Source organism: Fringilla coelebs (assembly GCF_963513975.1).
Source record: "Fringilla coelebs genome assembly, chromosome: 1".
NCBI lineage: Eukaryota > Metazoa > Chordata > Aves > Passeriformes > Fringillidae > Fringilla > Fringilla coelebs.
This window is the reverse complement of record NC_140028.1, coordinates 54,493,256-54,510,649: the sequence shown is the minus strand read 5'-3', so window position 1 is coordinate 54,510,649 and position 17,394 is coordinate 54,493,256. Positions and strand designations below refer to the sequence as shown.

The following is a 17,394-nucleotide window of genomic DNA, read 5'->3' as shown; positions in this document are numbered from 1 at the left end:
AGGAATCTCAGGCCTAGAGACCAGAACAAAAAGTTGGACCAAGGAAGATGTGTCCTTGGTTGAAAAGATCAGGCCAGGAAATACTTAAGCAAGTTAGACATGTGTAAGTCTATGAACCCTAATGGGATGCACCCACAAGTAAGGAGGGAGATGACAGCTATCAGTTATGAGTCCACTCTCAAGGATCTTTGAATACTCATAGCAGAAGCATCCAAAGACTGCAGGAAAGCAAATGCTGCTCCTATCCTCAAGAAGGTCAAGGGAAATGATGCAGAGAATGACAGTACCATCCTCACCTCAATGAGGTGACTGAACAGATACTGGAAAATTATTTCCAGGCATATGAATGACAAGAAAATTATCAGATCTAGTCAGCATGGATCACAGGGAAGTCATGCTTAACTGACAGTACAAACTTCTATGAGAAAATAAATGTCTGGCTTGATGATGGAAAAGCAGTGGATAGTCTACTTTGATATTACAAAACGGGGTTTTTTTGCATCCACCATCTTGGATGCACAGTGAGGGGGAATTGCAAACTGTCTGAGTAGCCAGTCCAGAGAGAGGTGATCAGTGAAACCAAGTCTAGTTGGAGGTCACCAACAGTGTATGCCAGGACTTGGTACTGGGTCTAATTGCATTCAAAATCCTGGAACATCTCTCATACAAGGAAAGGGTGGGAGACCTGGAGCCAGGAGAAGGCTCAGGGCAGTAATCTTATCAATGCATTCAAATACCCAAAGGGAGCTTGTAAAGATGGGTCAAGGGCCTTTTCTGTGTGCCCCGTGACAGGGCAAGAGGCAATGGGCACACACTGAAACAGGAAATTTCCCACCAGGAAACTTATACTGTGAGAGTGACCAAGGACTGGAACAGGTTGCCCAATGAGGTTGTGGAGCCCCCACCACTGGACCTGCCCAAAAGCTGTCTGGACAAGGTCCTGGCACTCAGCTCTGGGTGAACATGCATGGGCAGGGGTAGGGGTTGGATCAAATGACCTCCAGAGGTCCCTTCTGAACTCAACCATTATGTGATTGTTACGTTAAGATTCCCTTAAAAGAGGAAAGACACTTCACTGTACTACCTCTGTTTTTATTATTCTTATTTCTTCCAAAAATAGCATAACAATGTATTTTCAAATGAAATTTGATACAAGAAATCCAACAAAACTAGCTTTGACGCACACAAATTTCAAAGAAACATTTCAGCACTTCTAAAGTGTCATCATTTTTAGCTAGTTTCATGAGTACTAATACTAGCAAACAAGAACATCCTATTGTCTTAATTTCAGCAGCAGAGCTGACAGATTCTACTGCTTCAGTGAAGGTTACAAGTGTTCTTCTAGACAACAAAAAAATAGAGGAGTCATGGAGGAAAGAGTACAACCTAATTACAGGGGGAAAGCAAAACAACTAAAAACTCTTATAATTTGAACATTTAAGTCTTAACAGAAATGTTCTCCTCTAGGTTTGCTATAACTTTTCAAAACACTCATGTACCATCATCATTTCATCTCTAAGTTAAATCTATTGGCCAACAGCAGCCAACAGCTACTGTTAGCACAAAACCAGAGAGAGGAAACATGAAGCGTTCAGGCCTTTTAAGTAATGGGTGGCTACAAGCATGTGGAAAGTTAAGCTAACACCGTATAGAAACCCCTAAGCCAGCTCTAAGAGACTGAAAAGCAGTTATGATGGTAGTTAGGCACAGTTCTGCCTACTGGTATCATTTGATTACATTCCCAAAAAAAATACACGTCTCCAATTTGGGGATTGTTACCCATAGGTAGCAGAGTGTTACGCACATACACAGCCATCTCTTCCAGAGAGAACTGCTGGAATCCTCAAATAATACAAGGCTCTCCTTTTGGTTCATGATCCATGACATGACCATGTTTTTTATGCCTTAAGACTGCAATGAGGTCCCCATCACCACCAACAGCTCATTCTACTACCAAGCCCATTTGGAATTTTATGAAACAAGTAAGAAAGGCATCCTAAGATCTGTCTAGTAAGTTTCAAGAAACACTAAAACTATTGAAAAGTCAGGAGAGTCTTTAATACAATAAAAAATGTTCAGTAATCTAACTTAAGCAGCTGTTACAGATTACTGCACAGCCATATTTGGAAAACAGTCAAGATTTAAAACGTTAGAAATTGAGTACTTTCAGAGCAGTTTTGTACAGAACAAACTCATTTAATCTTAAAAGCACTATGAAGTGACACTACATATCAGCAAGCAGGAAAAACAAGAACATCATGGGATTTTACCATGTAAAATACACCATGAATACCATTAAGGTAGATTTACAATGCAGGCTTGAGCACAGCACAGAGGTTCTCAAACCGACTCGGGTATTTTTTGCTCTGCATGCAATGCAGACATACCCTCTATGCTGAACAGATCTCATTATGAATTAACTGAGCTCTGTAGAACAGTATTTAGGCCCTCATTCTGCATTATCGAAGTCAACGTTCTTCCATCAACTTCAGAAGGTGCAGGGTCAGGCTCGTAATCACAAACATACTTCTACCAACAAAACATTTGTTTCTAACAAAGTTATGTGAGTTCAAACACAGGTTTTGAGAGCATGCAGATTGCTTACAAATGCTTAAAAAGACTGGGTCAGAATCTTTCTTATATATACACACACAAGTCCATCTGTCACAGACAGGCAATGTAACTGAATCACGAGCTTGCTCTAGTTTTTGGTAGTGTCCTGCACACATCTGATAATTAAAAAATAAAAAATAAAAAAATAGTTGCCACAATGGATTTCTGATCATTCCAACTTGCACATGGATATGATCCCTTCTTCCTGCATCCAGTATGTGAAGTTTCATGGTTGCTTCTCAAATGCAAATACCAAGTAAATACCTAAAAAAGAAAATGGGAGTATTTAAAATTTCAGCTTCTTTGGTGACTCAATTAAGTTTTCAAAATGTAAGCAGGTTGATATTATGCCCAAACAACCTGTTAGCAGATTATTGAAATTACAAAAGATCTTATGATTTTCCAGTGAGTAACTATAGCATTCCACTCCAGCATAGTTTTACATGCTTTCAGAAATGTGAACCAAATTCACAAATTACTGTGCCATTCTACATATAATGAACATTCACTAGTATGCAAGTCGTGCATGTTAAGTTTAAAGTCATGCAAGTTAAGTTTAAAGACTCCTTCATACTTGCAGTAATGGACAACCAGGGTTGAGATTATTAACTTCATTTTTAATTGAAGAGTGAATGAACTCATTATACATATTATCAATTTTGATGGACTAAGATGGAATGATAGCATTTTTTCAAGTCCAGAACAGTATGATTCTATTAATGGATATTTGTATAATCCACACCAGCATCCTTGGTAAACTTAGTTGGCATATATTCAATGCCAGGTATGCCAAAAGTTCCTGTGCCCCATACCAGACAGATATGTTAAGCCAGTTACTTGAGACCACATTTATAGATTTCCACTTGATTTCAACTTTTATTTTGATGAATGAGGTGCCATAGCTACTTGCAAATCTTTCAAGACAAGCTTATCAGACATTCCTCAGCAACAATGCAAAGTTCCATGCAAGGAACAAGCTATGCTTATATTCTCATCAGAAGCTCAATACTCCACATGTTTCTGGAAAAATAGACTACTTAGGAAACATAGTAATCATTGGACTTTTAAAGGTATAAATCATTTTTTAGGTGTGAAAAAGTATAAAATTGTATAAAAAGCCCCCCTGAAATAGCTAATTGAGATAATACTTCTAGATTGCTGGAAATTTATGTCTACCTTATAATTCATAGATTCAAAAATTAGATAATAATTTAATAAAGCAGAGTGAAGATTTTTCTCAACTGTGAAGTAAACAGCATTTTTTGGTTTTAAACTACGAACACAACCAGTATAATGGCCTGCAAAAACACAAATCCTGGTTGGCTGCACTTATGGATTTCCCTAACAATTTCTTGAGATGTGCACACTACATAATCCATACACAGACATTTTGAATCACAAAAATAACATCATCTTATTATATTTAAAATTTGGATTTTCTTCCATGACTAACAGGTTATTTTACACACTTTTCAAAGCAGTCGTTCAGTCAATAGCATTTTCAAAATCATTACTTACTTGTTGCTTCCCATTCAGATTTACTCAAGGTTCCCTAGAAGGGGACAAAAAAACCTAGTTTCAACAAAAACAAGGAAACAATAAAACACTAATTTAGCTCCAGTTTTCACTGACCAGTGTCTAAGTACCCACACTGACTGGCTATTTAGGGGCAAGGAAAGCATTATTGTGGACCACAGATATTTACAACTCCACTAACTACGATGGTCAGGAACTGGAAGGTCCAGATAATGGAACACACCTAAATTAAACAGGTACAGGAGAATGGGCAAACAGTCTGTTGTCTGGATGCCTCTGCAGTGCAGAGGATGCCTGTGTCCATCACCACCCACCAAGGTGACCTGACCTGGCTCCAGGTGCTGTTCAGACTGAGATGCCCAGTATTTATGTTGAAGTCAGGAAAAGGCCTTACACCATGGTGCTGCCACCTTCCTCAGGAACACTGCCTGTCTCAACCCAACAACACCCCACAGTCTCTATTTGCAAGAGACTCACCCTCACTCACACATTCTGGAAAAACAGCCTGCCTTCCAGCCTAGGAAATTCCCAGCTCAGCTGATCAGGTGAAAGCTGAAAGCAGGGCAAGTTCGCAGGTAAAAAGCTGCTGCCATTTACCCCACCACTTAAGAAACCTAAGGCAACAACAAGAAGCTGATTTTCTGCTCTGCCCACTCTATCCCCATCCATAGAGTCCTCCCTGGGGCCTTAATTTAGTCCATATGCTGCTACCCACTGACCAAACCTTCACCTTTTAAAGCAGCACTTGGCAACAGACGTTTTTGGTCTGACTTGGCTGTTCTCATGTTCTTAAGCCTATTTCTTGAAACAAGCATTTTTCTTTTAAAAAATTTTCAAATTTCAAATGTGAAGAGCAGGTTTCTTTTCTCTCTTGATGCAGGATTTTTATACAGGCAGTAAAAGGACTACATCTTTCAAGAACTCAGAATGTGAACAGTAGATGAATCAATTATTTTTTTAAAAAACCCAAAAAACAAAACCAAGTGGAAAAACTTTAGGCTGACTACCCTCATGCTGTATTGATGAAAAGGGAAAGAATGATTTCAAATATATACAGTATTAGGAAGAGAGCTTTGAAGTCTCCCATCAGATGATTGGAATTAATACTTTAAATCAGTGTTGTGAAGATCCAGACATATAAGAAGATTCCTCAAATTAAGAATAGTTAGAAAGAAGAGCTGTCAAGTAAGATGGAAAAAATATCCTTTCCCTTCTGCATTATTACAAATGTCTTAACAGCTACCAAATAAGGTGAATTTGATTCTTTGAGTATGGGATGTAGGTTACATGAACACCTCAGCCCTTCAGCTCTACAATTTTTCACATGCAAAGAGACACTCATACCAACTTCACTGCAGTTGAAATGAAGAAGGCACCACAGTTTAAAAGATCAGGACCTCAATTTTAAGACACCATTATCTCTAGTGAAGTATGAAGGTACTTACCAATGGCAACTTTGCCTTGCCATCTTTGATAAACTCTTTTGCATGCTCATAATCATCAGGTTTATCAGACACAAGCCTGGAATCACCATGTGTAGAATATGGCTGGAGAACATAGAATAAAACATTGAGCAGTGAGATACATTAATCACATCAAGTAAAGGGTTTGACACAACACAGTCCAGGACAGAAGTCATTAAGTCTTAGAAATATTTTAAATTTACGTCTCTCCTTTATAGCATCCTCAGGAAGAGGTCTTATATCCCCTATTTACCAGAAAATCTGACACCCAAGAATTATTAATTTTTATCCTTATGTCTCTAAAGGAGGAGAAACAGGATAACTATAAACACTCTCCTTCATGTACAGCTCATTATGAGCATTACCCAGATATACCTTCTTTTAGAAGAGCAACTATACCAGCAACTCTTCAGCAGAAGTACTAAGAAATGGGCAACTATAATTTCAAGCAGAACAATTCAAATACTTCAATAACACGCAAGCTGTAACAGAAGTATACAACAGGTTCTTCAAAACTAAGATGTACTTATTAAGGATCCCAGTTACTAGTGGCCTGTGTAAATAAATCTGATTGTAAAAATGCAGTCCTCAGTTGTAAGTGGCCACTACCTTAAGACAACTCTCTCTTTTCTGAGAAGGAAGATGGTGAGTCAAAGGCTGTGTCTCTGTGCTACTGCCAGCATGAGCCCTTACGTATAGAGTCATCACGTATAGAGTCAACAAGTACAGTCAAGTTGTAGTCTGACTCAGCTGAGTAAGTCACCAATTAATTGATCTGAGACTTTTCTGCAAAGAATTCTACTGTTTGAGGGAGGAGGGAAGCACAGATAACTGCAAGTAAAACCAAAGCCTCAGAGGTGGCCCAGAAAAGCTTCTCTGAAGCTGTTAAAGTTATCCAGGGTAAGAGTTGGAGGATAAACAAAAAATGCAAAAACATTGGGCAAAAACATATGCTCAGTTACAATTAGGTACCATTTTCTTCTATGAACACAGACTGTCCTTTTATTCCTACAAAGATTCCTTTCTGTCTTTTCAGCCAATATTCCTTGCACAAAGATCCAGCTTTCAGTCTCTCTGCTGAGAAAGCAATGGATTACAGTCACCACTATCTGACACTTGGCATGACTCTTGGGCTTCTGTTTCCTACTTCACAAGAACAGAATCTTGCCTCAATATTGAAATATTATCTTCAAAACTTGAATCACCTATTGGGTGGGACCTGTGCTGGACCAAGAGAAGAGTGACAGGGAGAAGGAGAGGCAGAAACAGTGTTATAAACAGACCACAATCCCCCTTCCCATGCAGAGGAAGGGAGAGGAGGCAGAAAGGTCAGGAGTGAACAAAAGAAGCTGAGCCTGGGAACAAGCAGTGGATGGGACAAAGGTGGTTTTAGGTTTTCATGTTTCTCACCTTTCTACTTTTTTTTTTTCAATTAATTAAATTAACCTTCTCCAAGTTCAGTCTGTTTTGTCTGTGACAGTAATTGCTAAGCAATCTCCTTGAATTTATCTTGACCCACAAGTTTTTCTTTCTATTTTCTCCCCCCATCCTGTTGGGAAGAGGGAACAAGAGTGCAGGTCAGTGGATGTCTGGCAGCCAGTCAAGATCAACAACCAGAGTCACACTTTCAGCCCCAGGAGCTAAATACTTTCTATTGATGGCCCTTAATTAATTGTAAAATGTTCACAAAGGGAATTTCAATTATTGTGCAAAAATTAACAAGATGTAAAATGCTATTAAAATCAAACAAGCCAACTCCAAATTTACCTCCAAGGCTTGCATTCTCCTTAACAGCATTTTATGCTCCTCGTTCTTGACTTTTTCTTCATAGAATTCCCGAAACGTCATTTTGTAGACTAATTTCATACCATGCTTCTTTGCCATTCTGTCAAAATAACAAGCTTAATTAGGGAAGCCACAAAATTATTGCAGCTTTATTTCCAAAGGAACAATTTTAAGCCATAGTGACATCTTATGGTATTCACTAGAATAACACTTGTTTACAACTTTTTTTCTGTAAAGACATTTAGATGAAAAAAGCTGCAGTTCCACCCAAATTGCAGTTTTGTTTTTTTAAACAGGACAACAAAAATCCACACAGAAGTAATTTACAAACATTTTAATAGAAAATGTCTCTTCTCCTGAAACACAGAAGTTCCATGTGGACTTCCATAAAGACTACACTTTTCCCTGCAGTATCTATCATGTCAGATATTATGAATATATTTAGAGAACTTCTTTCTACTGTATTCAGTGGCTTACATCTCAATTTTATGTAGACACAGTGGACATGCAACACTGAAGTTACAGCTGTCAGTGACAGATGCTGTTATTTCTAAGAGACAACTAGAAATGAAGCTCTTGAACAGGCTTGAAGGGAAAGTTCAATACTGTTTAACCATACTGAGCTTGAACAGCAGGAAAAAACCCAGTATGGAAAGATCTGTCTGTACCTCAGGATACAGCTGGGAAAACCAAATCTGAGGTCACACAGAGGTAACAGCAAAATATGTGCTTAGAGATAAAGATCATTTAGAGGAAGAAAAAATTTCCTCATAGCAAAAATCCTATGAACATCTAAGGAAAGGTGGAAAAGACAAAGAGGCACCATGATGAAGAAGATGCACAAGAAAGCTTACTGAAAGACTAAAAAAGGGGTAGAAAGAAACACCTCAAAAAGTTACAATTAAAGAAGAAAAAGCTGACAGTTCTAAAGGTTTGCTGACAGATCCAATATATCAGATCAGCTGGTCCCTCGTGAGACACAGTTTAAGTCCTCACAGCTTCTGACCAGAGCACCTTCAACAGAGTTCAATGGACAGATTACAGCTGTGGATGGAAATGGAAGAAACCTCTGTATTTGAAGCAACAACAAAAAAGTAAGTACTGAAAAGAATAGTAAGAAAGCCAAAATATAATTTTCTGCAAGCATTATGCAATGACATAAAAACTAAACAAATGTTTACTATGTTCCACAGCTATTACTGTATAATAAATTTAAAACTTTACTTACTCTTCCAATAAGGGGAAGTAAACCAAAAACTCAGGGACATCAACCACTTCTTCCAAGTGAAAATCATACTTGCAGCCAAATAAGGGATAGTCTCCTTTCTTTTCAAATTTTACATTGTACACATCATTCCCAAATGAATTTGTTTCTGAAGCTTCAAGTCTCTTTCTATAGAATGAGATATTAACAAACATTTATTGACCAGTATTGAACAGAGAAAACTATAAAACTACACATAAGAAGCCTGAAAGTATTTCTCTCAGGAATACTCAGTGATCTCTCTAGTTTCCCACTTATAAGGCAATGAAACAATGAAATGAAGCAGCACACTGGGTTTTAATAGGTTTTCATGCCCATACAACATACTAAGGACAAAATGGACCCAGAAGACGAACCTTTAGCCCAGACACACAGATAATCTACATGGACAAGACAGGCTTCTAAAAACAACCACAAAACCTTGAGAGTTTTTCCCCAGGCTGTGGAAATTTTGACACTATTAAAGTCATGACAGATGAAGACAATGAAGACCTAACAGAAGAAGTACTTCCTAACAGAAGAGCCATGAGGACATGAGACAAGGGTAAGTATTACTTTACCTGTTTGAGTCAAGTTAATGAGTGAGATTCTTTTTTATTAGAATCCAAAATTGTTGCAAAAAATTGCTTTTGTTTGCACAAACATATTGGAGCACTGTAAGAACATCTATCACTTAACAATGCTTCACAGAGTTTTGGAAGGCTAACAGGACATAAGAGTACTTACACAAGCTCAAAGCTGTTTGGAGTTGTGCCAATGAAATAACCTCCAGGAGAGAGGTTCCCACAAGCATTTTTAAGCATCATGTCAGCCTGCTCATACGTCTCAAATGAATAGTGGTAAACAAATTGACAACTGCAAATGTCAAAGCGCATATCTGGATCATTGTACTTGGAAGACAAGAGATCCTGCAACAGATAAAAAAGAAAAAAAAACTACAGAAACAAGCATGATTCACTTACATCTTCTAAAAAATATACTACATTCATGATAGAGACCCAAAGTCAGGGAAATTAACTTTTGTGTACAAGGACAGACAGAACAAAGCATGCAACAGAAAATACATATGCATCTAAGACTGAGCTGTAATAGCAACATGAAAATATCCCTTTCTTTCCTGGCCAAGTCTCTCTTTCCTCTCCCCCAAGTCAAGAGAGATTACATGAACCTTCAACAGACTATTTCTCAGAAGAAGGAAAGGCAACCAAGAATTCAAGCAAACCCTTCATGCAAGGCTAAGAACAGGTTCAGCTTTACCACAGATACGCTGGAACCAGGTAGGTTCTGTCTCAGCCTCTATCAGCAGGGCACTGTCAGCCTGCACTTCTAGCAAGCAAAAGCAGTTCTGCTAACAAGACTGTCTCCTAAGCCTCAGCCATGCATTCGCCACTACCTCCAGACAGTCTAAGAAACCTGCTCTACCACACAAGTAGAGGTAGCTTTAAAGGTACCTATTATAGTAACCAAAATGCCACTAGAAAGAAAAAATTTGAAGTGTTAAATCAGTTAAATCAGAAGAGGTCTTTTATATATTCCAGCATTCACCAAAATAGTTTCCAACATCCCATGCTGTCTCACATAACTCCAAAGCTAAATTCTGTTCCTCTTGTTGAGTAAAAGATAGTGAAATCACCAGATTTACCATCTGAAAAAGACATTCAGGCCTCAGGAATGCTACACTGTACAACAGCTGCAAAATGCACCAAAGTACATCTTAAGCAACCTTCCAGTAATGCCTGTGGCTGATTCTCCTGGCAGTACAATAATCCAACCTTAAAAATGTATATACGCAAATTGTTACAACACTACCATAGAGAACATTAAATCTCCAAAATATTACAAAGCACAGGAACTGTACCTTGGTACTATCTGCTTGTATGAATTCTGCATCAAAAATATGTTCATTATACCGACATCGGGATTTCATTTCTTCATAGCGGTGCTTGCACTGTTGCACAGAAATGTCAGCAATGTCTATATACAGAAATATAATAAATGAAAGTTTTAAAAGCGTGTGCACAGCTCCAGACAAGAAAGCTGGAATGATTACTGGAACACAGAAGGTACAATATGTCAGGATAAAAAAAATGTTCTATTAAAACAGCTCAGCTCCCTGGGATTCTTAATACTTTTAAAAATGTAAAAGATGTTGAAATGCATTTTTGGTATGTCACATTATGGGAACTTTTCTAAATTTTAAGACTGCTTCTTTCTCAGTCATAGAGTTTCTGACAATATGCAGTAAGTTTACCTAAGAACTTTGTAAGTAAATTCATTAAATGTATTTGAATGCTGCCCATTGAATAATGCAAGAAAGAACTGTAAAATGTGAAGTACACAAAATAATTCCCACTGAAAGAGTTTTAGGGAATTTTAGTACTGAATTAAATTTGGAGTTAAATAATTCTTTCTCTGATTATCCTTGGGATACTTTCTGAGAAAAGGGAAGATGGTATCATTCTCCCAACATTTAAGCCAATTATTCAAACCAGAAATTTTTTTAATCAGCTTTCAGCTCTTCCCTATTTCTGAGTCTGAAATTCTTTAGCTGATTGTAACACCAAGACCATTTTTTCTCACAATACTGGGGTGATTATTTGATTTTTTAAATGCAACTCTCCTGTATGTATTTCAGAACAATTAAAAATACTACGAGAGACTAGATGTGGAAGAAAAGACATAAAATAAAAAAAGGCAGTCTTTTCCCCGGGGCCACATTTTGCCTAAGGCAACCTGTGGCAATGGTGGTTTTTTTAGTGATACCAGTTTTTATTTAGGAGTTGAAATAAAAGCTAAATATTGATGATTCTTATACTTCTGCTGGCAATCAAGTCATATCTTCAGATTAAAAGACAAAACACAACTTTTTGCACAAAAAGCATACATTACATTCTTTGATTGACTGGAAAGAAGAAATAAGAAAATACAGGACATGCATTTGGTTTCCCATAAAACCTGATGTACTTTCCCTAGAAAGTTATCGTGTCTCCTTACCAGTACAGACGAGTTTTTTAATTCTGCCTTTTTTCCATTTCAGTAAGTCTCCACCTTTCCCACATCCTAGATCCAAAACAGTTATATCACTCTTCTTTTGTCGTACCCGGTCTATAAATTCACCTAGAAAAATAAAAACCAGGAGCATATAAATACATCTCTGCACATGTATTGCACCTAAAAGCCTAAAGAACCAAAAGGAGTTGAGAATTTTAAAATACCTCAGACCTTACTTTGCCTATAAATCTTCTTAATATCACAAACTTAAATCTCTTTTCTTTCTAGAAGGATGAAAGGAACCACAAACTTTTAAAACTATGGAGAAGATGAATATTTTCTGTGTTTAATGCACTCTGCATGTAACTTGACTGAAGTTCTGAACTGTTTCCCTGGCTAAGGCAAAATTGCACATGGCTAAACAACCACCCTGGACACGGGGAGGGAAACAGGGTTCCCTTTCATTAGCATTATAATGAATGCAGATGTTATTTGAAAGTATGGGAAAGCCTTTTGCAGAAAGAAAAAGCCAATTAAATGCATCAGCCACAACATCTCCTCCCAGTCACCTCACAAAAATGCATAATGTTTTTCACTCACTCTCCCAGGCTTTGCAATAACAGTAGCTAGTCCTTTGCTGTCTTTCTACCCTACGTACACCAGTCACATTTTTTCTTCCCCCTTGAGGCTGCCTAGATTCTCTCTGCTCTGACTGATGTTGGCATATTATGTAAAACATATCAGCATGCTAGCAACTTTTCTTCACAGTAGGAGACATGAAATATGTTTTGATACAACTGCTATAAAGCCACACTGCTGAAATTCTTTATGACAGAAAGGCTTCAACACAGGCTTGGGGAACAGCTTTATAGAAATCTAAATATTGCTTCTAACTGCTCTGATATAACACAACAAAAAGTAGCATGCTAAGACAAATGGTGCCAACATCTTCTGGCACAGATCCCTCTTCATGAACCTGTGGTGCTGTGCTGATGATTCTTTTCTTTGTTGGCAGATATTTGATGGCTTTGTTTCCTCAATTTGGAATTAATTTGTGGAATAGCAGACTTTGCCTTTAAATAAAACCCTGCTGATTCTTAAAGAACTACATCCTTTAGCTTTCCATCTTTTCAGCCACTGACTATGGGCAATATAGAAAATTTACGTGTTCAAGGTTCCTTCAGAACTGCTTAACCAGGATCTGAACAGAGACTGCTTTGGGGAAAAGCCTAAGAAATGATTTGAGATAGATTGAGTTCTTGTTTGAATCTAAGAACTCTCAAGTTCTTTATAATTTAAAGCTGTACTTTTCTCTTTAAAAATGGCATGGAGAAGAACAGTTTCCAGTAGGAACTTTTTAATACAGTTGACCTTTAAAACTTAAGCATATGCACTCCAACAATAAAAAACACTATCACAGAGGTTCAAATTAAATATAGACATTTTACTGCAGCTGAAAAACTTACTATGTATTATGAGACAAACTGTCATACTCAACATCAGAAAACAGAAAAAGTTACATTTTGATACAAAAATTATTTAAAGTTTAATAATATCTAAGCAATCAGTTAAGGGAACTTACCAATGAGGACACTCTTTGTCCAATTATTAAAGTTTCGGAGGTAGAATATGCGAGACTGGCTACGTTTTTCCAAACCAACTTCTTGAAGTTCATTATAATGTGCAGCTACCGCTTGCCCATGGCCAATCACACGCTGCAGAAAGGAAATCACAGCACAGAAGGAATAGACTCAAACAGTGAATTCTTTTTATTACTTAGTCATTTAATCAAAAGACACATGTGTTCACTTCAGGGATTTAAGACGGCAAACAAGCAATACTATGAAGAACACCATCATTATAAAGAGATTTCCCATATCTGTCTTGGTACTGATGTCAGTACTTCAATTATCACAGCAACACTCACAAACTTAATCCCCTTTTCAGTTCATTTAAGCAATTTCTGGATGATAGACACTGCCTAGCACCTTTCCTTCACAGAAATACTTAACTTTCGGTTCTCTAATACTCTCAACCATGCTCAAAGAGCACATTTCATTCTTCTTCTTAAGTCTGGGACAGAAGAAGAGGATGTTCCTTCTCAAGGAACTTTGAGCCTCTTCAAAGAGCATGCTTCAGAATTTCAGCGTTTTCATCTGACAGAAGCGTATAAACTGCCAATTTAACCAGAAGGCCAATTGGCTGATGTCACATTAAGGTCCAAGTGGATGACCCCACTACCAGAGATTTAAACAGACATGATAAAACAAGGAGAGGAATCATTTGACAACATATTCCATATAATGCTTAAGAGTTAGTTGCAGAAATGTTTCTGATTCAGCTTTAACTAAAAATACTCCAAGAGATTTCTGTCCGGCCTTAGCTTTAAGTACTATAAGACACTTCTCTCCCCTGTTACACAGAGAAGCAGTCTACATCCAGATATTATGCTCCCAACATTTCGTCACCTTGAAAATAATCTTCAACTATTTACATGAAGTGAAAATAAATTATAAGTAAAATCCAAAGTAACAGAACAGACACAACCAGCATGGACTCTATGAGGTACAAAAGCATTTGAAATATCAGTACAAACCAGAATGAAGCCATTAAAAGCATTCTTAACAGTTCACTACAGAAGTCAATATCCCTGACTCTTACTATTCAAACAGCAGTTCCTCAAGGGAAAATAAGGTTTGGCTGATACATGTGAATTCTTCAGTGTTTCACATACTTTTGGAATCATTCAGAATGAACACAGCCTTACTTGTCTGAAATCTTTATAACCTCATCATCTGTTTATTACCACACTGAGCTGACCGATACTAACAAGTATTTTGATGACTTCTATTCTTTTCCAGGGTAAGCACAGATGGCTCCCTGAATGGCCACTGAAGGTGACAGAAGCTAGAACAGCTGACTCAGACAAGTGTGGAGGACATACTCATACAAACCATTAACACATCTCAGCTGCAAACAGCCATCAGCAACAATATCTAGATGGTGGCAGCTATGTTCAGTCACCTCTCTCCACCCTTAGGCTACACAAACCCAAGGTAAGGCTTAGATGAACAAGAACTATCCGCCCTTATTAAAAGTATGAAAGGGTTAATAACGTTTCTACCACAACAAAGGACACCCTTTATTTTGCCACACTGCTAAGCCATATATTACCATACTGGGAAAATTCTGGGCAGATAAACAAAACATTAGGTCAGGCATTTTCAAATGATATTTAAATATCCCAAAAGGATGACCTAGAGTGGATATTAAAGCTTCTACAAGCTCATATATAATAAAGGACAGCATCATGTAAAACATTACCCTTTTCACCCTCCGAAGTGGACATATAAAAGGACATACATTTTCTGCTGCTTTTGTAGTCTTAAAATACAAAGAAGCACCTCTAAGCCTTTCACTGCTTCACTTTGCCAACAAAGCATACTGAAATTATATCACAGAGGATGCAGTCTGTTGAGTTTTGCAAACTATACAGTAGCTTACCAAGGAAATAAAAGGACAAAATTACCTTATGGAAGGACTTCCCAAGCACAGGTAACACACAGATAAACAGCATACACGAGAACTGAGTTCAAGATATTGAACTTGGACTAATGCCAGTAAATCCTACACTACACTACCAGATTGCTACCACATGGAGGATGGAACAGTCTTAGAATTAGACTAACTATGTCCTGAGAATATCATTCTAATTGCCAGCCCTCTTTCTCCTCTGTGAAGCCCAACATCACTTGTGCACCTCTTGCTTCCCTAGGAAACATTTCCATGCCTGGTGTTTTGTGCTGGCTCACACACATCTAGCATGAATATCTTCAGTCATTTCTTGAGCTATGGCTTTGAAACAAGGATTTGAAAGCAGCTCAAAATAAATGATACTTACTACTTTCTTAGAAGGTTCATCCTCAGAATCTAAATTCTTCCTCTTTGCTCTGCTATCCTGATCACCACTATCAACTTCTTTGTCATTTTCAGTAGACTGCTCTGCAGCTGAAGCAGAACTATTGCCTTCACACCCGACACCTGAAGCTGACTCTAAAGCATGAGGTGTTTTCTCCACTTCTTCCAAACTCTTCTCTACTTGCTCTTCTTCTGTCTTGGTTACTTCAGCCATTTTGACTGGTCCACTGATCAGAATGGAAATCTAGAAGGAAAAGAAACAAACCACCAAGAATTTTCAGTGCTGAAAATTTCACTTACTTGTGGTTACAATCATGACTTTCAAACATAATGTTGGTACTTTACCCTAGGCAACATATAGACTTCAAATTTGACCAGCTGTTTAATAAAGACAGCTTAATAAAACATGTGGAACTAAAAAGTACTCATTAAATAAGTTCAAATTAAGATGAATTGATACTTTTCATTTTAGAGTCATTCTTACATATTGTTATTGACTCAACTGCCAAATGTTATTGGTTTTTTTCTTTCCCTTCCCATAAAAGGTAACCTACAAATCAGTTTATGTTTAGAAACACAGAGAGATTCTCTCAAATTAGTAAATTTGTTATTTAAACTGACATGCTTTGAAATGGATGTCTTCAAATAAAAGATCAAGATGGGTTTTTGTGAGCAAATTTTCTTACCAGTTGTGGATTTTCCAGTTTGCCAAGAATAACCACTATGCTCTGAGCTTAACTAATATGTGGAATATTCAGTTGCCCCCATATTTCCTCATCTCCACCTCACAAATATCAACAGGGGCTGCAGGACTGCAAACAACTGCTACAAAGCTCATTTCTCCTGCACATCCCAGCCTCCTTTACACCAGCACTGGGAAGCAGCGCACCTACTGTTTAACAAGGCATGGGAGAGGGCAATTTGGCACCTCCTGTTCTGAAACAGTGGCCTAAATCACCAAAAAAAAAAAAAAAAAATTCAAAAATCACATTTAAATCCACCGTATCCAGGCTCACCTCCTAATGAGGGCAAGACCACATCCACTGAGTGGGCCACTACACAGAGGCACCAGAGCCTCAAATGGTCTTTAAGTACGACTTACAAAAATAATTCTTCCACTACTGCACAGCACCACAGCGCTTGGTTTGCGAAGCAGCAGCAGACCCTTCGTTATCCTCACCCGGCTATTCCAAGATGTTTTGAAAGCCCAAATTGTGAAACGATCCGACTTTCACAGCTAGCGATGGCAACCAACGGAAGCAGCAGCTCTTCAGCCGGAGAGCTCAAAATGCCTGGAGTAATGCGGGAATGGCCCCGCCGGCCTCGGGACGCTCCCGCCCCCTCCTTTCTTCCTTCCCTCCTTCCCTTCCCCCATGACGCGGCTGGGAGGCCTCAGGGCCTCCGCTCCCGTTAGCCGGGCGGCGGCGCCCGTAGCTTCTCTGCGGCCCGCCCGGCCCCACCGTCCGGCGAGGCCGAGGGCCCGGGGCCCCGCCGCCGGTCCGTCCGCGGGCAGGGAGGGCGGCCCTGCACGGCTCCGGCCCGGCACTCACCCGGCTCAGCGCTCCGCCATCCCTGTTTGCGGAAGTGACGAACTCCCACGGCGGCGTCACGTCCTAGGAGGGACGGCGGGGAAAGGGAGCGGGAACAGCCGGCGGCGCGCGGAGCCTTGTGAGGAGTGGCCGGGGCTGTTTAGTCTGGGGAAGCGGAGGTCTCGGGGGACCTTATCGCTCTCTACAACTGCCTGACAGGACGGTGTAGTGAGCTGGGGCCAATTTCTTCCAACGGGCCTGCTCTGAGAGAGGGGAGATTCCGATTACATACTAG

At 38.9% G+C, this 17,394-nt stretch overlaps 1 protein-coding gene across 2 annotated transcripts; it reads right to left on the bottom strand.

Moving 5' to 3' along the window:
- Positions 1–1,124: 1,124 nt before the first annotated feature.
- On the bottom strand, positions 1,125–17,140 carry RNMT (RNA guanine-7 methyltransferase). Of its 2 annotated transcripts, none has more exons than XM_084208015.1 (11): positions 17,121–17,140; positions 15,554–15,814; positions 13,235–13,367; positions 11,656–11,778; positions 10,520–10,635; positions 9,388–9,569; positions 8,626–8,790; positions 7,380–7,497; positions 5,595–5,696; positions 4,132–4,165; positions 1,125–2,877 (listed from the first exon to the last, which is right to left on the bottom strand). In XM_084208015.1, exons 2-11 carry the CDS (start codon positions 15,782–15,784, stop codon positions 2,840–2,842), a joined length of 1,242 nt encoding a protein of 413 aa, XP_084064141.1. In that variant the 5' UTR covers positions 15,785–15,814; positions 17,121–17,140; the 3' UTR covers positions 1,125–2,839. The 2 variants fall into 2 exon arrangements, with proteins under 2 accessions (XP_084064141.1, XP_084064142.1); XM_084208016.1 differs by lacking the exon at positions 17,121–17,140 and adding an exon at positions 16,751–16,883.
- Positions 17,141–17,394: the final 254 nt, after the last annotated feature.